We start from the raw sequence: 24200 nt of genomic DNA, 5'->3' as shown, positions 1-24200 counted from the left end.
ATCTCCTCTCAAGCCATGTGCAAAATCATATTATATCATATCATATTCTGTATGCATTGATACAGGCTTATATTGATTTGATCGCTTGCGCTGTGAGAGCATGTTGCACAACTGTTGATCTTTCCAATGAAAGGCATTTTAGAATTTTTACACTGGAAAATTGAGTGACGTGGGGTTTGAATTTCAGCGACACCATGTCCAGTGTCGGATCCAGTGTGGGCACCGAAGACGTTGGTGAAGGGATCCGTCATTGGGCGGGTGTGCCGCGAGGAGGCAGAGGAGGTGGAACTTCTCCTTACGCAGGAAGCAGTTCTGGCCGTCAGTCCGTCACCGACACCATGAGCACCTACAGTTTCAGGTAACATAGCAACAAAAGCCAATCAGCACTTCCATCAGTCCATCAAAGCACAATCAGTGTACTTCAATAAACAAGGTAACACGATCAGGCCAGATTGGGTAAGTTGTTATTTTTTAGAAGACACAGTAGGAGCAAATTGGTGATATCGCATGCCTCCAATTCTGTATGAAACACAAAAGGAAAAATGCAGTCATTATTTCGGTAAAATGAAAGACAACTCTGACAAAAGCCCAATATGATTATTTTTCCATTGGCCTTTGGATTATAGCAGAAAATAATCTCCAAGAAAAGTTTATGATTCTGAGACGTTTTTGTTCATCATAAAAATTTTCACAATGAATTTTGAAGCCTAAATACAATCGGCAGAAGTAAAAAGCTAAATGTAGACTATAGCCACGTTTCCACCGCAGGAACTTTTCCCAGGAATTAGGGACTTTGGGGTGGTACTGTGTGTTTCGACCGCAGGAACCAAGGTCTTAATGAAGTTCTGTGTAAAAACTTCCCTCTCAGAAAGTCCCTGCTCGTGAGGTAGTTACTTATTCAAAGTTCAGGAAACTTTCGGGGGGGTGGGACATGGGCGCTGAACATGCTGATTGGTTGAGTTCACGCAGAATTTTGATTGGTTGACTCCACGCAGCATTTTATTTCAACCACCGTTTTTAAAAGTTTGTTGCGGTGCGTGCAGTAAGAGTTGTTTGCTATTCTAATCAACAGTGGAGTTAAAAAAAATATGACCGATGGACCAACCACGAAGTTCATGGGACAAATTGTTCCAGGTAATTTTGGTGGAAACGCGGCTTTAGAATAGCTTGCAAGAGCATGCTTGTAAACACGAGGCTATGAAAGCGGATTAGTGAGTAGATGAGTTTACCTGTTCACCATGATGAGATTTAATGTCCTTAACCTGTAGTTCCATTTAGCAACTTGTTAACAACCACCTTTTTAAGACAACCATACGTCGTTCATTCAAGATCGGCATAAAGTTAAAGCAAATAATGGTGCAGAAGTCTGCATTAAAAACACATGAGCAACTAAATGCTGGATTTCAGCTTAAAAAACGTTGAAATCTATTGTTTAGTTGCTCGTTCTGACGGTCTTCGTGAACAAGGCCTTGTTTCCTGGCAGACCGTTACAGACTGTAAGATTTAGACTTCTGACTTTGCAAAAGTGTTTCCAATTTTGTCTGCCTTATGCATCAGACATTTAATGAACGGAGTGTAGCCTATGACTATGTAAAGATTGACATAAATGTCAATTAGTCATGTCTTTTCAGATACTACAAAGCATCTAATTTTGTGTTCCATGGAAGCAAGAAAACCAAATGTGTAAACCCTTACACATTAATTACCCTCATTTACACATGAGGGTGAGTAAACAATGACAAAAGACTTATCCTTAGTTATATATGCATTGTTATTGTCTTTTATTTCCTACGATAGATCTTGCACGCAAGACATGGACGAAGATGTCAAAGAAAGTTCTGGAGGTCTTGGCAGAGCGTCGTCGTCCACGGCCCTATCTGAGCTTCTGGAGGGTCTGAGGAAGAAGCGCGCTGGGTGGGAAAGAGGCTCTGAGGCAGGCGAGGGTAGCACAGTGTCCCTTCCCATCTATCAGACGACAGGGGCCTCCACCCTACGCCGCAGGGCCTCAGCACTGTCCCTAGAAGCAGAAGAAGGTCTGGAGGACCTGCCTCGACCTGGCATACTGAAACCTCCCAGTCCCCACCTGCCCCGTGCCTTCAGCCTCCGCTCCTTATCCGAGGCAAGCCCAACGTCCTCCACCACCACAACCACCACAGGAAAGATGAACCGCTTCAGCTCCTGTGACTCCCTCGCCTCCGTGACCTCCACCTCAAGTTCCCGCCGCCACTTGTCCAACCTCGCCATCCCTGAGGAAGGGGAAGAAGAGCCGAGCTCGAAAGCCATGCCTCCTCTTGGCTCCTATCAACCAATCCGCCATCGTCTACTTGGTGGCCTGGTGGCCGAAACCGGAGAGTCGCAATTTGGAGCAGAACCCCTTGTGTTCCAGAATCGCAGACTCATTGGAAATATGGAGAATGCCGGAGTCGATGCGGGGGACACCAGCTCAGACATTCTCCCAGCAATCCGACGAGCGCAGTCCACCAGCAGTCTGGCTTCTAGCGGCTCCAGAACGGGCCAGAGACGAGCCCTCAGCGTGCACTTTGGGGAGTTGCCGCCGTCCAGAGCGTCACGTAGGGAGTCAGACTCTGACTCTTCAAGTTCTGGTGGATCTCAGAAGCGCCGTGGGCCTCAAGGAGAGAGGCTGGAAGCCGAGGGAAGCGAGGATGTCAACTCCGTGATGAAGAAGTACCTCAAAAAAGCAGAAGTCGACTAGAAGACTCAACAAGGTTAAGCTTAAAACTGCACTGGCCTGCTTTACATTTAAGGGGGTCATATGATGAGGAACCTAATTTTCCTTGATATTTTGAGTTTGTACTGAAACATACTTTAACTTTGAGAACTCAAAACTATTGTCTGTATTATTAGAAACCTTGGATTTGTGTTCATGTTGCATGTCGACAACATTTTCTGTCGGTTAACAAGTCTAGATGAATACTTAGAGGATATTACCTGCAGTGTCTACAGTCTTTCCTTTATTGCTAGAAGCAGAAGCATGGATTGTTCGGCAATCCTTTCACAATGTAATGCAGGCTATTGCTAATTTCATATGCAAAGTGGATGTTTACATGGAAGTCTTTAAGGCACAGCAAAAAAAAAATGTTTTAGGGTCATAACGAGTGGAAAATGGTCATGAAAAACGTTTTTTTTGGGGCATTATAAAAGGAGTGTATGACCCTATTAAATGACAGTGGAAAAATAAGTATATTTAATTGTGAAAGGAGGTGAATCATTTAGTCACCTTTTTTTTTTTTTTCTCTCCCAACAGGATAGATTGTGTGGAGAGTCGCCCCTGTCCAGAATGCATTTAACTGGAAGCACAAATACACTGAAGATTTATTTTGAGCACTGTTTGTACACAAATAAAGATGTTAAAGCGAACATATTTAATTCCTAAAATTCTCACTGTAAACATGCCCTTTATTTGAGCCATGCTGAAACCCGTGGGGGCTTCAGGTCAGGTAAATGAATCTTGACCAGTGAGCGCTCTCTTTCCCTCTCAGCAGTCAGTGCAAATTTGTTGAACTCCAACAGATGTAAATAAAAACGTCAAGCAGAATCATTGGTATTCGCTTCTGACCTTTCAGAGGAGAGGAGCAACATCACATTCACAGAGGAAAACAGCTGAAATTGAGCAGTTTTACAAACCAAAGGATGTCCAAAATAATTGAGGAGGGAAAAAAAATGATAATAGTTTGGACACAAGAGGTGGTTTTTGAAGCCAATAAACACACCTGTGCTCTATAGTGATCCAAGTTGCTTGGATGGAGAAAAATGCATCCAGGCTAGTTAAAGGAATATTCCAGGTTTAGGTTTTAGTAAAGCTAAATCACTGCATTTGTGGTATGTTAATTACCACAAATAATTTTGACTTGTTTTAAATCAATCGAGGTTACAGTTAGGCACCAATAAGTAAATATGGCCAATTTGGGAGGTTTTAAAAGCAGAAATGGGATGCGTATTTAAAAAAAAAAAAAAAAACACTTGTATTTGAACTGTAAAGTCACTTGTCATGGCAATGAAGTTGTGAAATTAGATTTTTTTTTTTTATGTTTAGCAGACGCTTTTATCCAGTGAAAGTTCCTTTGAAGGAGGAACACAAGCAATTAATCTCAGAGCCAACAATATTCATAGCATACAACACAAGAGTTTGTAGCAAGTAATTTGGTTTAAGGTTGTGGAGTGGTTACAGCAATTTTCATGCTAAAAACGTTTAACATGCATACTGTATGTTTTGGGGCTGTACTATTGAAGTGAGTATTTTAATTTTTATAGACTGACCCGATTTTTCTATTGTAAATGTGTTATTCTAGCCCAGATTTTTACTCTAAAATCTCTTAATTGGAGCTTTGGTTGCAATAACAGCTGCAGACAGATTTACATCAACCCAGTCATACTTTTTACATGGATGAAATGAGACAAGTTTGCTCTCCCCTCCAGTTTTATTATATGAAGTTTAATACAGTTTTATTATATGAAGCATAGCTACATTGGGACCATGGTGAGAAATTTGAGCTCCCAACTCAAATGTCCAGCAGCGGCCTTCTGGGAAAGCAGCACTTCCCATCCACATCTGCAATAAGAGAACATGATCAATTCCTGAGTCACTACATGATCAAACCAGTGCAGTCATCTGCAGGTCCTTGCCTTGTCACACCTTCGCAGCTTGTGCCTTCCGCCCCCTTCCTTTACCCTGAGGAAAAAAAATTAAAATGTTATACACTTGCACTTTAGAAGAAAATAAAAAAATATATAAGAAAGGCACCTTTTTAGGTGGATTTTCACCATCTGAGACTTCCCTGCATTTAGGAAACATTTGATTAGTTTGCTTTGCAGAAAAAAAAAATTAAACTCAAATGTCAGATTTAACTTACTCATCTTCTCCCTTTTCTGGCTTCTTTCTCTTTAAAAATAAAAGGGAGCAGTGAGAATTGGCTCAGTTTAATTTCAATGATTTGTGACCTATGAGACGAGGCCTTACTTTGCCAGCACCATTTTTTGAGACTTTCTTAACCGGTGATTCTTCAATATCTTCCTCTTCTTCCTCCTCCATCTCTTCATCTAGCTCTTCATCAGAATACTCCTCCACTGGAAGAGATTTTGATAGGACTCAATGACTTAAATTGTAGCTTAACTAAAGAAAGTAGCAGTTAAGAGAGCTGAATTGGCCACTCACGGGCCACATGTTCTGCTCCGACATACACCGGCCCAGAGCCATGCTTCAGGCGAAAGGTCACAGGTGGATGAAGATCCAAGCCAGACAGGTTGACCTGATGGAGAATGAAATCTCATGAAGAACACAGACTTGTGGAAGTCAAATGTTATGGGTACTGTACGTACGCGTTCAGAATAAGCTTTAAAGGGTGAACAGATTTCATTTAGCTTTAATTCCCATCTAAACATTGATCAGCGAACATAAGCTCAACCGAACCTGCTTGACGCACGTGAACAAACCTCATTGGTTCTTGTGGAAGCTCAAACATGCTGTGTAACAAGAATGAAACTCATTGGTTCTCGCAACTGATGTGCGAGTTCAATTATTATGTGAATAAAAGCCTAAATTCAATGTGTTCATCATAAAGCGATCAAGTCTCTTCAGAAAAATCTGACTAAACCCCTCAATTCATATGAATTTGTTTTACGATCTCTTTATCAACTTTTTGAAGCATCATAGTAGTAGTTGCGTAGCAGTCAATGGAGGGACAGAAAATTCTCAGATTTCATCAAAAAGATCTTCATTTGTGTTCCGAAGATGAAAGAAAGTCTTATGGCTTTAGGATGACATGAGGGTGAGTAATTAACAGAATTAAAAATTTTGGGGAACTATCCCTATAAGACTCCATAAAGTAGTGGTAAACAATATTGTTTGAATACTTTATTAAAACAATAAACTCAAAGCACACACAGAAAACGCACACTAGAGAAAATGCTAGTGGCATTATGGGTATTTTTTTTTAGCGAGCGAGCTTTGTGCACTGGAATGACAGTGGGGCAGTACAGGGTTAATTTAATGAACAACAGTGCTGCCTTATACACTTAAAATTGCATTAATATTATATGCAAATAAAGTAATATCTTACCGTAGGCATGGATTTAGCGTGTAGTGTTGCGATGGGAACAGCTTTCGCGCTGTTGTTGCCCTCACCAGTGATCAACTCGACAATATTAAACTCATCTTTGGCGGTGTGACCCAGACACATCTTCAAAAATAAATATTAACGAGTTAATGGCAACCACTACAGATAAAACGTCAAGTTTAGGCTACTTCGATTATAACTGAACCAACCGTTCTCAGTGCCAGCTGGTGTTGATGATTCGTATCATCCGTCTTGAAGGACTCTTCTTTATTAGATTCATTGAGTTCACAACCTAAAACAACGTGTCGTGAATCGGTTAACCATCCAATGTTAGTAAGTCTGATGTTATGTTTTACTTCAAGAGAATAAAGCGTAAAATCTTACCCCAGAGCGTGGATAAAGGTTTCTCTGTTTTGCTCATTTTGATACAAAAACAAAAAGCTAAAACGCAATAAATGTGTATTAGTTTAACGTAAAGTGATTTAATGCGTCTTAAATGCTCACCAGAATTAATCTTCAGGGCTGTTTATAGGACAGCATAAGAAGAGAAAGAGTGCGTTTGCGCCCAGTGAATGTTTAAAGAGGAAGTTAATTGCTAATCAGGTGACAGTAATTAATTCTGGATCACTGCAGGTTAATTATGAGACGACCTGCTGAAAAATCACTTCTTTATGATCATGTTTTAATCGAATAGAGTTAAGCTGACTCATAATTATGCATTCTAAATATGTTGTCTTTTATATCATAACCGAGGTCTATCCACAAATGTTTATTTTCAATAGCAGTGGTTTAGTATATTAATAAACCTAATGTGAAACCAAAAGCCACATTATAGGATTTTTTTTTAAGAAACAGAGGGTACATTAATTGACAAACAAAAATAGTGTGCACTGATAAATCATTTCTAACACTGTAATATTTCATAAAAATAATAGTCATTTTCGATTTCATGGTGACTATATCCAAAAGTACATTTCAATATGTTGTGCAAGATTTTCAAGTCAGTGTCAAATAAATAGCAGGATTCTACTGACAACTTATATAGCGTCTATATATATATATAGGCTATATAATGACTTGTGTTTTTATCAAAATATGAGCCAAATGTGTATTTCAGTTCGTTTAACTTATATTTGCCATGGCTATTCATGTATCTCAGATCCCCCTCAGTTTCATATGTGGCTCTCATTCTAGACTTGTGTGATCTATTATTAACAGACCCCATGTTCCCGGATCGCTCAGCCTGTGGATTACTGAACGGAGAAACATGGGCTGTGAGTTTGACCGCCGCTCCCCTGGGTTCCACCGCCAGCCCCTCACCGCCATCAAAGACCACGCGCTGCCGGATGAAAAGAAAGTAGAGGAGGGGCCGAAGACAGCATGAGGACAAAGAGACTGTGATATTACGAGGTGTGTGAGGGTGATGGGTAAATCAATATTATATATACAAATATTATATATTGACATTAGGCAGTTTTATGAGCCGTATTTTTAATACAACTTCATCATCTTCTGTGTCTGCGCACCTGTGCTCGCCAGAAGAGACCGAATGACATGCGGAAAAATAGAGGCAAGTGCCTTGTAAATGAAATGTGAGGCCACATGGGAGCTCCACTCACACAATCTCCGCTCCTGACGGCGTATAGGATGGTTTAGAGAGCGCGTGGGAGGGCTCAAGTGAATCCTTGGTGTGTGTGGGCCCCGTTCTCCTCTGTGAAACACTCACACACACAGTCTAAGTTAAAAAGCACAAATGAACCCAGTGAGCATTTGTTGGCTATTATTAATGGTGACTAAGAGCAATTGTGGGTTGTCTAACGCAGTGAATGACACACGTGGCGCACGGTGCCAAATGCCTGTTCTGAAACGTGACAAGTGTGCTTAAGAGTCAACATGAAATAAAAATTGACCCTCTTTACTTTCTTTATACACATTCGAGGTCTTATTAAGAATGATTTATCGTTAAATGTTAAAATTATTGTTTTCTCCGCCTCTCAAGCGATTTTCCTTTTTTAACTGTTGTCATCTGATCTAGGCCAGGGGTTTTCAAACTTTTTGATGGCATGGACCACACAAATGTGACGATCCTCATATATATACAGTGTTGGGGAAAGTTACTTTTAAAAGTAATGCGTTACAATATTGCGTTACTCCCTAAAACTTCATTTTGCGTTACTTGTTGCGTTAAACTACCTTTAGCTTTTTGTATGTAGGCTTCAAAATTCATAAAAGTTGTGTTAATTTGTGAAAATGATCTTGATGGACAAAAAATGTATGAATCATAAACATTTGTTGATCACAGAGCTTATTTTTGCGATAATCCAAAAGCCTATGGAAAAATATTATTGGGATTTCGTAGAGGGAACATGTGTAAACTTCAACTATTGCATTTCGTTGCCTTGTACCTGTACTTGTGTAATGACAATAAAGTTGAATCTAATCTAATCTAACACTCTTACTTCAGCAATACATTTTTTTTTAAATTAAACAATGTGATCTTTATCTAAAGTCATTTTTGCTTATTATTAGATCATCGAAGGTCAGCAGCAAAGACATTGGTTAATAAAGTGAGATTAAATACATAAAGCATATTTGTGTTGTTTAACATATTTAATTATCATAGGTTTGCGTAATGTTGTATTTCACTGTTTTTATTCATTTTAAGGAATACTGAATCTGTTTTTGTGCAAGTGAGATGAGAAAATGCAAACTCATATGAACAATATTATCTGGAAAATTGTTCTTTATATTAATTTGACTACTAGTTTTTCTACCCACAATACATTTATCTAACATTGTATGATTAGATGTATGAACCTGAAGAGAAACATAAATCTATGAGTGAAAATAGAATACATGTTTAATAGAATAAATCATATTTTTTTATTATTTTGTCTTTATTTACAGTATTTTTTCCTCACTTGACGCCCCTTGGCAGTTTGAAAACCCCTCATCCAGAAAGGGAAAATGCATCTGGGAAGGCAAAATCATTTTAACCAATGGCCAACTGGCTGTTTATATAGTCATGGTTGTAGGTAATGCAAACTTTCTAAAATCTTGCCAATATTCAATGCTGTAATTAATGTTGTTTAATATTGCTGCAATAATAGCAAATCATGGTAGATATGAAGAGGCAACACTGGTGTATTTCACCTACTTTTCATGACCCAATCATGAAAATCATTTTTCTTCTTATTTCACTTGAAAATGCATCACCTTACAGCAGTAAAATGGTTGCAAAAGCCATTTCATGTTAACTATAATTGTTCCTGGGAAATGCTCCAAAGGTGCTGAAAACAAAAACAAAATGAGTTTCCCATCCCAGAGGACCTTTCCACACCGCATTAGCTGCAGAATACCTGTTTCAGCACTTCCTAAGTAAACTAAGCATATTGTGGATGTGCTCGTCTGGTGGCATTTCAGTGTGGGATCACAGCGACCGGCTGATAGATGGAGACAGTGTGGAAAATAACAGATAATCCTTAGACCTCCTTGGATCTAATTAAGATTTTCTCGAGGCACGGAAGGGGTCGGACCCCTCCGTAGTGTGTCAATAGAGTGTCAGTCACTTTGAGAAACTGTCATTTCTTGGATTTTCTTCATCTCTGTAGCTCAGAAAGAAGAGGATGGCGATAGCAACGCCAAGGTCATGAGACTGGTTGCCAGGGAATGCATGAAGTGATAAAAATGTATATTTCGTATGCAGTGTACATTGCTTTGGATGAGTGTCAGATGCATTAATGCAATGTAAATGTTGTCGGTTTAGCTGTCTGTAGAAACAAAAATACATGTTCATTATTTTGATGCATAAAGTTCTGGCACAAAATCCAGCAACTGTGTAAGTTGCTAAAAACAAGTTTCACTTTATCTGTTTTTTGTTTTGTTTTTAAGGGAAACGCAACAGCATCATTATATTCAGCAGCTGACTTTAAACTATGGCAAACACAGCGGTTTCAGTGCTGGGCAGTGAGCCATACTTATGCCATGTGTCACGCATCATTAGTCTGTGAGGGAGAGTGGCATTGCCAACACTGAGCCACCTGTGATCTTAAAAGCCTTAGAACCAGTCAGTCCATCGTAGATGAAAAGGTTTAGACATCCAAACTGCTCATGCCTTTTTTTTTTTTTTAAACAATTTTGGACCCCATTGACTTTAATTGTATGGACCAAAAAATTTGCGTTTTTCAAAATATAATATAATTTAAAAAAAAAATTATTTTTTTTGTTCCACATCAGAAAGTCATACATGTTTGAAAGAATTTGACGGTGACTAGCCAGCAGTAAACCCCAGGGCTCTTCTGAAAACGCCTTGCGTTTTTTCCAGTTGAGACGCTATATGTGCTATGATACGGAATATCCACAGGACTGTTAGTATCTGATTTCGCAAATAGTTTCTGAATATAAAAATGTCAGCACAGTGTAACGTACTTGCTCTGGCACTAGTTTTGGATGAAGAGATGTGCTTGTTGTTGTTTGTTATTGTTGTGCAAGGAGAATGTGACGGTTGGTCGGTGTGGTATTTGTCCCGCCCCTCCTCCACTGTGATTGGACGGCTAGGTAAAAAGTGACAGTGATGAGTTAGGGCTGCACAATTATGACAAAAATTATAATTGTCGATTATTCCCTTGAAATTGTAATTGCGATTATTAACTACAATTATCATAATTTACATTGAATGATGTTTTGAAGAGCTTTATGCCAGTCGCAGTATGCGACTGCATGCCATTTTGTTATATCAAAATACAAGCTGAAAACACTCTTCCAGAAAATAACTTTTTTTTTGCTTTTCTATAGCATTAAGCCTCAAATGCCAAATATGATTTTTTATTTATTTAAAGAAACCAAACCAAAGTAAAAAAACCCTTAAAGGTGCACTGTGTAATATTTAGGAGGATCTGTTGACAGAAATGCAATATCATAAACATAACTATGTTTTCAGTGGTGTATAAAGACCTTACATAATGAAGCGTTATGTGTTTATTAGCTTAGAATGAGCATTTCTCTCTACACACACCGTGGGTCCGCTTACATCAACATGTTTCTATGGTGGCCCTGAGCGGACAAACGCGTTTCGCCACTGTTGTTCTTCGTGTAAAGAAGCTAGCTAAAGTCAGCGAATAAAACACTGACACAATGATGAACAAGTGACAATAATATTCACAATAACATCGTTTTACTGAATAGTGAAAGTAAACATTTATCTTTGTAAAGAAACCTCATTGTTTAACTGACTACTCTCTGCTGTCTCAGACGACGACATCACTTCCTGTCGGCCACCGTAACTTCTGTTGGGTGCAATTCGCAACCTCACCACTAGATGCAGCTAAAAATTACACACTGCACCTTAAAAATAACAAAAACACATCTTAAGCACACAGAATAATGTAAGTAACTTTTTTTTTTTTTAATTGCGCCTTTAAACGATTACATAATTGTGGCATACGTAATTGTAATCGCGATTACAAACTCGATTAATTGTGCAGCCCTATGATGAGTGCTGCGTTTTGCCCAAAGTAAAACAATCTTCTAGAACAACTCTCTGCGACAGGTAAAAAAATGCAGAGAAAGCTGAAAAAGACACTCGATGCCTTGTCACGCTGCTGGCGTTTAAAAAACGCGGCGCTCCCATTGAAAACAATTGGGAAAATATGCTAGCCTCTGAAAGAAAAAAACGCTTTGATGGACACACGGTCTAAATGATAACAGAATTTACATTTTTGAGTGAACTGTCCTTTTAAGGGAATTTCTCCAGATGAATGTGTTCTTCTTCTCTTCTGGAACATTTACTCAGAAGTAATTAACAGAGATTATCACAAAGCGGCTTGATCCAGCTAACAAGCATTTGAAAATGACGCTCTCAGAGAAATGACTTTCTTCTCAGGCCGCTGGATTCGAGCACATCAAATCATCGCATATCTCAATGCGGGCCGGAGGTCTCTATGTGGTTTTTTGTCCAGCTCTTCTCAAATAGCCGAGCATATCCGTTTGAAACAGAGTCTGTTCCGATCGTGGCTATCTCTATCTCATTTCTTAGTGCAGGCCCAGGAGCCTTTTAGCCAGAGATGAGAGATGTAGGATTAATACCAACGCGGTTAATGGACTATGAATTCCCTTGACCAATGAAGTCATCCATGATATCATATGGGCTTCGCCATGGATTGATTTGGGAAAACATTTGTTAATGCAAGTAGAGCCCACCCTCCCTACTGGGAGTTTTAGATTGCCTTTATGGTAAAATGGAGACTGGGGTTAGTTGTCACCCCACTCTCAGAAACGTGCTACATCCCTTATACTACATGCCCTAAAAGTATGTACTCTTTTGAGAAGAAAAAGTATACTTTTGAGTTTGTAGCAGAAGAGTACTCAAATGACATACTATCTATCTATTATAATTTTAGTCATATGCTACTTTTGGTGATTCTATGGCCATCTCTCACCATACAGGAGAGACTGTCCATGGATTTTTTTGGCAATGTTTTTTTCTGGGGAAGGTTGCCAGGTCTTTCCCAACCCTCCCCATGGCTTGGGACTCACACACACATGCATTCACTCCTACGGCCAATTTGGCATTTCCAATCCATCTAACCTGCTTGTCTTTGGACTGTGTGAGGGAAACCCACGCTGACACGGGGAGAAGATGCAAACCCCACACAGAAGGGACTCCTGGCTCAGCCGGGGCTCAAACCAGGGTCCTACCGCTCCGTCCCGTTGACTAGTCTCAGCCTCAAACGTCACGCTGGCCGAATGTCTGATGCATATGGCACACTGAATTGGAAACACTTCAGGATTTTCAAAGTCGTCATCTGATTGGTTGAATTCTACAGGATGTCCAGGAGACGTTTCTGTCGCGTTCTTTTACGGTTCGCCGTGATGCCAAACGGAAGAAGAACGGCCGTTCTTTGTTTCTTCATGGAAGAAGAACGGCCTCGTGTTTACAACTGTGACAATGAGCGCTTGTCAGGATCAACTAAACGCTGGGAAGTATGTGAAGTATGCGGCATAGACTCTTTGAAACACGTCCAAGAGTTTTACACACCGGTCTGTTATAGACATCGAAGTTACATTTTCACGCCCCTAAATATGACGCGGAACAAAACAAACTGTGATTGGTTGCTTTACATATCAGTCAGACGTCCTCTTGGGCGGTCCTTGGCCAATGAAAGCTGCTATGAGTCCAGACCTTCTGCTGTTAGTCTGAAGGTCTGGCTATGTGAAACTACCCGTTGACATACTACCACATCATAAAATTTGCATATATGCATTCTGTCACCATAAACCAGCCTGTCAATCATCCAGTCACAGTTTACATCTACATATATGCACTCTACATATTTAATTAATATTACACAACAAAAATACACTTCAAAAAAATCTATCTATCTATCTATCTATCTATCTATCTATCTATCTATCTATCTATCTATCTATCAGCATTCATTACTTCCCTGAACTGGAAACTGTAGAAGCATTTCCCCCTCACAGCATCAGCAACTTTTACACACACACAAACCAGAAGGCAGAGAGAGAGAGAGAGAGAGAGAGAGAGAGAGAGGAGGGGTGAGTGAAGGAGAAGACACACTGCGGAGTTCAGCAGAGGAGAGATGAAGAGAGCTGGAGACAGAGACCAAACCGACATCACAGAGCTGTGAACACACAGGAGCTCATGCAGACACGCCGCCTGTGAGTTCAACTTCACGTCTCTGACACTAAGCAGCTCTGCTGTGGACCTAAACCCCATCTGTGATTATTCTGGACTGGACCCCCTTCGGACTGTGTCTTAACATGCTGGGAGTTCAAAGTGATGCTCTGCTGCTTGGCTTGATGGTTTGGATGGGAATCCTATGGGGAGAGATCACAACCCAAGGTAATGTTCATTACTGCTCTGATTCATTCAGATGCCCTTGTGTCTTTGATGGACTGGCACTGCTGTTTACCATAAAGCCCCCCTGGAAACTTTAACACCACGTCCACCGCACTTTTATTTCAATTACGCACAGCCCGTTTAATAAAAGACTCGTTGCAGCACAAGTTTAGTCACCCTGATGCGACGTGTGGGGCTTGCGGACAAGATCATATTTGAGACAAACATGCCGGGTTTGATCAGTTTGGATCGTGCATGCGGTGCCAGAATTGTTTTCAAGACAAAAGTGGGGCAGAAACAATGAAGAAACACGCTTATGTGTGGATCTGGTGCATAATAACGCGCGTGGACAAAGAAACGCTGCGGGATTCCGAATGAATGTCGTTTATAATGTATCACATGTACAGATGTAATGCACAAACATCGCGCTTAACATTGTAAATCACACTCAAGATTGTCTGAAGGACCCTCGCTTTTTAACTGCAATGAAATGAAAACGCATTTGTTTGTTGTTGGCTATTGTGTGCGTGTGCTTGTCCATTCATAAGCATGCTTCATTTACAAGATATTATGAGTTTGTGTGTGCAGGATTGCGCTTGAAATAAATGATTCCTTTGTAAACCATGTGTGCTCGCATCAGACACGAGCAGTTTGATTTCAGTAAGTGTCACCTCCCCAAAACAGGAGCACTCACCCTCCCTGACCTGGTGTAATAAATGCAATGCTGTTGCATTATTCATGCAGATGCGTGAACAAGAAGTCAAATGACTGTGTTGGTTCTTCATCCACCCGCGTTTTTGCTTCCCCGAGCAGCTCTTTAATCACTTGCTGTGTAAATTTAGCTCAGTTCCAAGCGCGTGGGCAACTCATCTTTAATCGGGACATGCGCGAGTGCATGTGGCTCCATAACACAGTTCTGTCCTCTCGTAAAAAAAAAAAAAAAAGTGTTTATTTTTCATAGAAGAAAAAGACCCCACTCTGTGTTTGGATTATTTTTGTCCAATGTAAATTCATGTTCCAGCACCATTTGACGTTTCCTTTGTTTTCAGGTTGAAGGAACTGCATTTCTCTTTCCACTAACAAACAAGAAATCAATATTAAGCTAGAGATATAGATACTATTATTTTTATACGAACAATATGTAGCCTATTACAATCAAGTCTATCCTCGCTCGAGCGTGTGTTATTGTAGCAGACACTGAGGCTCAGCTTTATTTTTTACTAGCCCAAGTCATTTCAAGTTCATTTTAGCCTACATTGAATTATTTAGCAGACGCTTTTATCCAAAGCGACTCACAAATGAGGAGAACAATAGAATAAAAAAAAACTAACAAGGACAACAGTAGGCCTATGCAAGTGATGTGACACTTCCCAGTTTAGTCAATTTTTTAATTATTTTTTTTATATAGAGATTAATTTGAGCAAAAGTATTGAAATTCGAGTCTATTTTGTGATAAGTTCGCATTCACGCGCACATGTAGTGAACGTCGTAGGCGGGCTTGACAGCGTGATCAGCCAATAGCAGCAAAGCAGAGAAGTGCGCTTAGCGTTCCAGTTCGTGTACGCCATGTTTAACGATCTGAATGAGAACGAAAATGAGCTCAAGGCTGGCAAAAGAAATCAGACACAGCCTTCTTCTGAAGCTGTATCTTTTGGATACAGTGTTACATGAGAAAAACGAGTGTCATATTTTGTAATATTCGATTTATATTTTATTTTTTACTTGTCAAGGAAGGCCTATGGCAACCAATTATGAATTAAAAATGAAAATCAAGTTTTTAATGTTGTTTATATGTCTATGTGGTGTTTTTAATGTGCTTTAAAACAAATGTGCAAATGAAGAAAAGTGAAAAAAGAAGCAGTTTGAAATTGCTTGTGTTTCTTATGTCACAAACTGCCTTAGGCTACCCAATCAGGACACGCTGTAGCATAGCATTGACTGCTGTGAAGCAGGGGAGTCTCAAGAGAAGCCAGGTTATATTCTCCTGTTGATATGAAAAATCGGGTACATTTAGCAATATAGCAGGTGAATTATGTATATGATATATATCACGATATAATGATGAAATATACGCCTTTCTCCACTGACGTTCTAAGTTGTTCAAACCTAAGGATGCTGATTTGTAGAAGGCATCTGTCTGACTCTGAGATGGTGAACGTGGTTGGTGTGCATTAGCAGCACATTATTAGCTGTTTGATAAAGTAGTCAAGCAAAAGGCTAATTATATTAATTACCATTATGTGTCAGACGTTTTAAAGAATTGATACATAAAATGCATTATCATTGTGATACTTCGACTTGTATACAAGCCTGTGTAATTCACTCTTCCACTTCTTCTGAATTAGTTCTGGTTCAAACATATATGGCTGAATTAAACCAGTGTTTCCACTTGACATTGTGCAGCATTTACTAAGGTTAACCGAGTGGATCAGGTAGTCCGAGCTGGTGTGAGTGAGTGGAGGCGGGGCTAATTTGCATATTTATGGAGCTGCATATACTACATGAAGCAAGGGTGTATAGTTACATTCAAGCTATTTTAAGGCATGAATAAAACGTTTAAATATGTCATTTTGGTGATCAAAGATGAGTTTTAAGGGGTAAAATGATTGACAACAGGGGGACTTCAATCAATGTGAGTGCGTGTTTCCCGACATCCAGTATTCTGTCTGTTCAGAACATGATGTATAAAGAAATAAAATGGCAATGCTAGCATGTGTTTTGCAAGTGTATACAGTTGTTTAAATACTAGATTTCCACATTTGAATTGGCTTCTTCTTGCACTTGGCCATTTCAAATCGAGTTCAAAAAGAGCATTCAAAATTATTGTCTAGAAATCGTCAGCATCTGTGTTAATTAACTCATTATAGAACTTAAATTTGTACTGAACCCAGCATATTCCTTTAACTAGAAGGGTTAGATTACAAAAGTTATCATATCCCTCGTGTTCACTTTGGATCAGGTCCCATAATAATAGAGTTCTCATTGTTTTGGCACACTGCACTGTTGAAGGGAACGAGATCTTAGTGTTACACTCTTAGTGTCTTTATTTACTGCTGGTGATATAATACTCAGAGCTCTTCCATATATGAAACACATGAAATATAAAGAGTATTCTTTACCACACCTCAAATGAATCAAAATAATTGTATTTTTAAGAAATAATTCACTCATGTCCCTCTTTGCGCTCCATCATTGTCTATGGTGTTCTTTAATTCGTTCTGGTCACTCATGCAGTTACAATGAACAGGGAGCTTTGATGCCTCCAAGGCAAGCAACATAAAAGTAGTCAATATGTTCTGCTTCCACACAAGAAATGACTTAGGGGTGAGCTAATGAGTTAGATTACTCATTGCTGAGTGAATTATTCCTTTAACTGCACTGCTTGCTACCCCCTTACTGATTTGTGAACAACCACAGAACTATTATCGCCTGCAAAGTTTTAAGCAAATTCACAGTAGTTCTCCCAAAAGTCAGATCGACTGTTCTGGCGGTGCTGTCAGTGTTATTTTCACAGGGCCAGAACTCTCTAGGTGACAGACTGTCTGTTCTGCACCTTCTGAAACTCACTCATCTGGAATTTGTCCTTCTCTTCCCATCACATCACTACCCGTCTTTCTCCGCTGCTCTCCCTAGTTTCTGATACGCAAAGCCAAATCAGAATAGAAAGGGGAAGAATGTCCTGCAGGAAATGTCTGATAGGGACTAAAACAAGTGTGTGAGATGTGCACCCAGAGGGCTAAAGGCTAAAAATGTGTGTGTTTGTCTGTGGCAGTGTCCTGTGCTCCTATTTATGGTGTGGAAAAACAGGTGCCTTTTTACTCATTAACATGGGAATAATCCCGCGGTTTCACAGACAAGGTTTAAACCTAGTCTCAGACTAAAATGCATGTTTGAGCTGTTTTAACTGAAAGCATCTTACACTGATATATCTTAAAATAAGTCAGTGCTATTGTTTTGTCTCAAGATGCACATCAGTAATGTTTTTTTTCAAAGGCACGCTTATAAAAGCTACTTAAATGTCCTAATTGAACTAAGGTCTAATCCTGGCTTAATCTAAACCCTGTTTGTGAAACCAGGCCTATATGACTTTTATGGTTAATTGTAGACTTTTTCTTTTATCATTTTATACAGTTTTTTTTTTTTTTCTGTTTGTCATTGTCTCATTACCATGAAAATTGAGTATTTGTAGAAATAGCCAGTGGCGTATAATACTGGTAGGGAAATTTGTATTCATATTTTACATTAATAATTTGATTTGCCTCAAGATGGCACAAAACAGTTCATTAAAACTTTTTTTTTTTATAAATATTTACATATTGTTTTATATTATAAAATATTTGTCATTTATTCAATGTGTAATATAAATATATTTAAATAATTATTAAATATTAAATAAATTAGGTAAAATTTTAAATGTATAAAATTATGGGTAAAAAGTAGGCTATAATATTTTAAGTAAATATTTATAAGTAAAAAAAATATTTAATATATATATGTTTAAAATATATATATATATATATATATATATATTTTTTTTTTTTTAAATGCAAAAAGCACCCGTTTCATAGAATGACTCATTTAATTGTCCCTGTGTGGGTTTGTTGACTCAGGATATTTTGGGCTTCTGTCTGGTTCTGAATCCATTGTCAGGTGTTTGTTTTGCTGATATTGTCTTATCCTAATCTGATATGTAAACAAACGCTGATTTAGATCCGTTGAACGCTGTCATGTTCAGTACGGTAATTTAATATCTCAAGCTTAATTTGTTGGCTGACATTATGGTATTATTTCAGTTAAGCATGTGGTGGGTTAAAAATAGCAATAAGCTCTTAAGATTTGTGTCTACATCAGGATATGGTGTTTTATGCAAGATCACTGGCATTTTATAAGCTCTGACAGGGCAGCCTGCGTAATATATGCTATCCTGTAGCTCTATACCGGCCTGTGTGCGTACAGTGGATCTTGGAAAGTGCTTTCCGCTGTAGTTTCCTCCGAACGAGAGGTTTGAATCTGATGCCCTGGAGGTTTGCTGACAGGAGGGCGACTGACAGCTTCTCTTCAGCGCCTGGAGTCCAACTCAGCAGCTCCACATTGCTCACATATGAGGATGCTCTTAGTCACTGGGAGTTGGTGAGACTTTCTCGACTTTTCTCTGAGCAGTGGTGTCCTACATCACTAAACAAACATGATTTTTTTTTTTGCTTTGAAGAGAAAGAGCAAAGGTAGAAGAGATGTGGATTTGTAAGTAGTTGTTTTAAGAGATTCTTTCTTCTTTTTTTTTATCCAAAGTGATGTACCATAGGGGAGACTGGAGGCCAGTTGTAGCATGTTTTACATATTCCTACTAGAAATCTACCTCGTATACAAGTGAAAATATGTTGTTTTTTTTGTTTCAAATAGAGATCAAGATTCTGAACAGACAACTAAAAAAAAAAAAAAATGTAATGGCTTGAATGAATGATTCAATGACTCACTCATAAAGCCTTCACTTGTTTCATTACTAGATGAATCAGCGTTTTTGAACGAATCTATTGAATGAATGATTCAGTGACAAATATGTTTTTAACAGTCACTTTTTGTAAAAATACAAGTTTTTTGTTTCAAATAGAGATCAAGATTCTCCCACGATTCTGAACAGACAACTAAATAAAATAACATAATTTACTAGAAGTTCTGACAAAACTTAATTGCTGCAGTCTATTTAAAAATATTTTATTAATTTGAGTGAATTGTTGTTGTTTTTAAATGGCTTGAATAAATGATTCAATGACTCACTTACTTGTTTCATTACTAGATGAATCAGTGTTTTTTAACGAATCTATTGAATGAATGATTCAATGACTCACTCATAAATACTTCACTTGTTTCATTACTAAATGAATCAGTGTTTTTTAACAAATCTATTGAATGAACGATTCAATGACTCACTCATAAATACTTCACTTGTCTCATTACTAGATGAATCAGTGTTTTGAACGAATCTATTGAATGAATGATTCAATGACTCACTCATAAATACTTCACTTGTTTCATTACTAAATGAATCAGTGTTTTTTAACAAATCTATTGAATGAACGATTCAATGACTCAGTCATAAATACTTCACTTGTCTCATTACTAGATGAATCAGTGTTTTGAACGAATCTATTGAATGAATGATTCAATGACTCACTCATAAATACTTCACTTGTTTCATTACTAAATGAATCAGTGTTTTTTAACAAATTTATTGAATGAATGATTCAATGACTCACCCATAAATACTTCACTTGTTTCATTACTAAATGAATCAGTGTTTTTTAACAAATCTATTGAATGAATGATTCAATGACTCACTCATAAATACTTCACTTGTTTCATTACTAGATGAATCAGTGTTTTTGAACGAATCTATTGAATGAGTCACTTTTCGCTACAATGTAATCGATTATCGATACAATCATTATTTGAAGTGCCAAGTTACTTTCAAAGGGGGATCTGCTATATATTGATCGCTACCGTAGACATCCGTTTTTATATCCAAACTATAAACTTTTATACTTTTGTGATCATTTGAATTATTGTGAACTGCTCTTTCTGGGTCAACAGCCGGCAGCACGAACACAGACAGCCGAATCGTTGTCATTTAGTTATAAGATCACGTGGATGTTTGAATCGAAATCATGATCTTATAACGATTAACCGTGCAGCTCTAGTACATACCTTCATGTATATACGGTATCTTCTTTTCTGTCATACAATTCACATTTCATAACCAGTGTTACAATTCCCTCTTGACCTCAGCTGTGATATTATATGGTAGCTGCCAGAAACAGTGTTACCTTTACTTTAATCATTTATTCTGCACGAGCAAATGCTGCTCTAGTTCTAGTTTCAGGTTCAATCCCCCTGGAGCAATCTTTGTTTTGCTGAAGGGCAAAATGTGTATGCTTTTCTTCTTGCGGGGATCAACCCATCAAACTATTGGTAAATTTAACTATTACACACGCTTATCAGGTAGGCAGTGTGTAAAAAAAGAGGCAGAGCCTGTCAAATGAAAAAAAGACTTGATGTGAAATTAAGGCCCTCTTTAATGTTACCCGATGAAGAAGCGAGGAAACAGTTTAGCGTAAACATCCTGACACAAGAGTTTCACAGCCGAGCATCTGTTGCCTCCGAGTGTTAATGAAATTATCAGGCAGTGTTAATCAGCCCTGACTGATCGCATTGGTCGGGTGAATCCGACAAAACTAATGAATGGCCCAGGATCAGCTCATCTTGACCATGAAAAGAGAATAGATTTTGTTTTGTGTTTATTTGCACTGGATCAGGTTATGAATTGCATCATTAAATGCTCTAAAATGTGGATAAACTTTATAATAGTTAACATTAGTTAATGCATTAACTAAATGCCTTTGTTACAGTATCTGTTAATGTTATAGTTAAGGTTAGCTATAAATAACTTCTTATTTTAAGAAATGTTGAAATTAACATCTACAAAGATTAATAACTGCTTTAGAAGTATTTCTCATTGTTAGTTCATGTTAACTAATAACTAATGCTTACAAATGGAACCTAATTGTAAAGTGTTACCGAAAAGAGTGTGAGTGCATGCCTTTGATTAGTTAAAGTCAACATGGAATCGAAATCAACCCATTGACTTTTGTAATGATCCTGTTTGTTTTTTGTTTTTTTAAGGATTCGGTGCATAAATGTTATGCAAAAAAAAAAAAAGAAGATCTGCCTCAGAAATTAATTGCATTGGGTTGCAACCACCATTTTATGCTTCTCCCACATGTTGAGTCATGGTGCTCAAATGGGAGATGTGAGTTTGAATCTTGTTCTTGATTTTATTTCCCCTGATTAAATGTTCAATCTGCTGTTGTTGTGGAACTCACATTTACTGTACTTGAATTATGCGTAGGTGCCTTCAAGACTGTATAGAATAAGGCTCCTCAAACATCTAAATGTTTACTGCCAGGATGCCTTGATTTAAAAAGCGAGCTAAAGTTGAGGAATAGCACACAGCCCCTCATAATCGCTCCTAACACGGCTACGGCTCTAATGATGCATGTGAATGAGCGATTCAGGACGTCAGTGCTGAACTTTGAAGACGCTCCATGATGAATCTGAGCCTCTGAATATGACGGTGTCACTTCAGCCAGATGGAAGTTGCTGCAAAGCATGCGCCATCTGTCAGGCGCATGACACCTCAATTTCCGTGGAGCGTTTTACATGCTTAATATTTCAGCTTCCCTTTGCTTCAAAGCAGTGGCTGACAGGTAGCGTGTTTTGAAACGTCCCAACCTGTTTCTCTGATTTGAGAGCTGCCTTCACCTGAGCCCGGGCGCGTTTACCGCGTCGAGGCGAGGTGAGAAACGCAGTCAAAGCATTGCCGTCAGCTCCCCTGTCTCCACGGTGACATTTGAGAGCGAGTGTTTGCCTTAACGTTTTAGCTCTATGTTTTACACACCTTCAGCTGTCGGGTTAGTTCAGTCGTGTTGCTTGCGAGCGCTGTCAGCCGCTAATGCAGAAGGACAATCTCAGCAGGTGGAGAGAGTCGACTTAGTGCCAAAACTTCATTTTACAGCTATTATGGAAATGAATTTTTCAGGGTATGAAGACGTCTTCAGAAAGAGCCTCTGAATTAATGTAATTTCAGACATTTAGATCTGAATCACTTCTGAATGTGATATTATCGTGCCTGCTGCTTTTGTAAATGGGAATTAATCTTGAAATGTGAGTGTGACTGAAGAACTTTAATGGCCTTAAAACATACGGTTCCATCGTGCTTTTGAATACCAGGATATAGAATGTTTACTTATTATTAATGTACCCTAGTGTATGTCAAAATAACATGGTAATGCCATTGAACCACTTTAAATAAGGACCATTGTATTTTAAACATTATTGTAAGTACTGTGTAAATATGCACCAAAAGTACCATAGTAGGCTATTTACTATCTGATACCCTCATAATCAGAACTTTTTGTAAACCAAAAATGCATATAGCATTACCATGTTACATCCAGTGTTGTGTGTGATGCATTACGTATTTAATTACTGTTATTTAATTACGTTTCCCTTGAAAAAGTAAAGGATTACCCTTCTTTTTCTGTCATTTAATTACAGTTACTTCTGATTTAATTGCATTAAATACTGTATAGACTAGAACAATTCTGTATTAACCGGTATTGAATTAAACGCTTGTCTGATGTCTTATTTTAAAATGTATGCTTTAATGTAACCTTCTCCCTTTAAATACTTTGGTCAGTTCAAGAAGAATTTATGCAATTTTATATTATTTATTTGAAAGAATTAAAAGAGCAGTTTCATGTCTATTCTTGGGATTTAGGAAGTAATTACTAAGAAGTAATGGCATTATTAGTACAGTAATCTAATTACACTGTTGAAGATTTAATTAGTAGCTGGTAATTCATTTTGTATTGTATTATGATGGTAAACATTCATAAAACTATGTTTTTACCATGTTATATAATTAAAAAACATTGTATTATGATGGTAAATGTTCATAAAACTATGGTATTACCATGTTATATCATCAAAAACATGGTATTATGATGGTAAATACTCATAAAACAATGGTATTACCATTTCCCTTAAAATACCATGGTATTTACATGTTACTGCAAGGTATTAATAAGAATACCATGGCACTTTAATGTCCAAAAATTGTATATCTGGTGCTACACTTAAAAAAAAAAAAAAAAAGTACCGTGGTATTTTAGAATGCAAAATGGTACTGCCATGATATTTAGGAAAAGTTCCATGGAATTATTGGAAGTCATGGTCAATGTACCATAGCTTTAACATCTGACACCATCACTGTACCATGGTACCACCACAGAACTTTTTTGTAAGGTACATAACCAAAAGCCATGCTATAACCATGTTACCACATCAACAAAAAAAACATGGTATTACCTTAAATATTCATAAAACATATTTAAAAAAAAAAATTTTCTTTGATTGAAAATCATGTACTAACATATTTATTAACATGTTACTGCAAAATACTTCTAAGAATATCATGGTGATGTCCAAAAAATTGTACTAGCAAACTTACAAAAACGACCATTTTCCTTACAAATGTGATGGTCTACTTCAAAGAATACAGTGGTATTACCGTGATAAAGAAAGCATAGCAATACATGGTACACAGTTAGTGTGAGATGTGAGGTGTTAAATACGGGTGTCCGGGTGTTTTCTGGCTGTGCAGTCTCGCTGCGGTCGGGTCCAGGTCTTTTGAGCGTGTGAATGAGCGA

At 38.1% G+C, this 24200-nt stretch overlaps 3 protein-coding genes across 7 annotated transcripts in view; 2 read left to right on the top strand and 1 right to left on the bottom strand.

The window, feature by feature from the left end:
• The window catches only part of myo18b (myosin XVIIIB), a 58818-nt gene extending 55260 nt beyond the window's left edge, over nucleotides 1-3558 (top strand). For 3 of the 4 annotated variants that reach the window (XM_084400443.1, XM_084400442.1, XM_084400441.1), the window contains 3 exons: nucleotides 188-358; nucleotides 1798-2726; nucleotides 3266-3558. In XM_084400443.1, coding sequence (XP_084256569.1) covers nucleotides 188-358; nucleotides 1798-2713 — 1087 coding nt within the window. In that variant the 3' untranslated portion in view covers nucleotides 2714-2726; nucleotides 3266-3558. The remainder of the gene's footprint in view (nucleotides 1-187; nucleotides 359-1797; nucleotides 2727-3265) is intronic. The other variant, XM_084400444.1, reaches the window with a different exon arrangement.
• Nucleotides 3559-4420: 862 nt separating this feature from the next.
• Nucleotides 4421-6716, bottom strand: npm2b (nucleophosmin/nucleoplasmin, 2b). The gene is made up of 9 exons (XM_084400440.1): nucleotides 6459-6716; nucleotides 6284-6366; nucleotides 6078-6197; nucleotides 5174-5267; nucleotides 4979-5085; nucleotides 4872-4900; nucleotides 4763-4796; nucleotides 4645-4690; nucleotides 4421-4570 (listed from the first exon to the last, which is right to left on the bottom strand). The coding sequence occupies exons 1-8, from the start codon at nucleotides 6493-6495 to the stop codon at nucleotides 4649-4651; spliced, it is 546 nt and encodes a 181-aa protein (XP_084256566.1). The 5' UTR covers nucleotides 6496-6716; the 3' UTR covers nucleotides 4421-4570; nucleotides 4645-4648.
• Nucleotides 6717-13646: 6930 nt separating this feature from the next.
• The window catches only part of sez6l (seizure related 6 homolog (mouse)-like), a 47218-nt gene continuing 36664 nt past the window's right edge, over nucleotides 13647-24200 (top strand). The window contains exon 1 of one of the 2 annotated variants that reach the window (XM_084401368.1): nucleotides 13647-13938. In XM_084401368.1, the coding sequence (XP_084257494.1) occupies nucleotides 13857-13938 (82 nt within the window). In that variant the 5' untranslated portion in view covers nucleotides 13647-13856. The remainder of the gene's footprint in view (nucleotides 13939-24200) is intronic. The other variant, XM_084401369.1, reaches the window with a different exon arrangement.

This window comes from Rutilus rutilus, assembly GCF_951802725.1.
Source record: "Rutilus rutilus genome assembly, chromosome: 25".
NCBI classification, from domain to species: domain Eukaryota; kingdom Metazoa; phylum Chordata; class Actinopteri; order Cypriniformes; family Leuciscidae; genus Rutilus; species Rutilus rutilus.
This window is presented reverse-complemented; position numbering and strand designations above follow the sequence as displayed.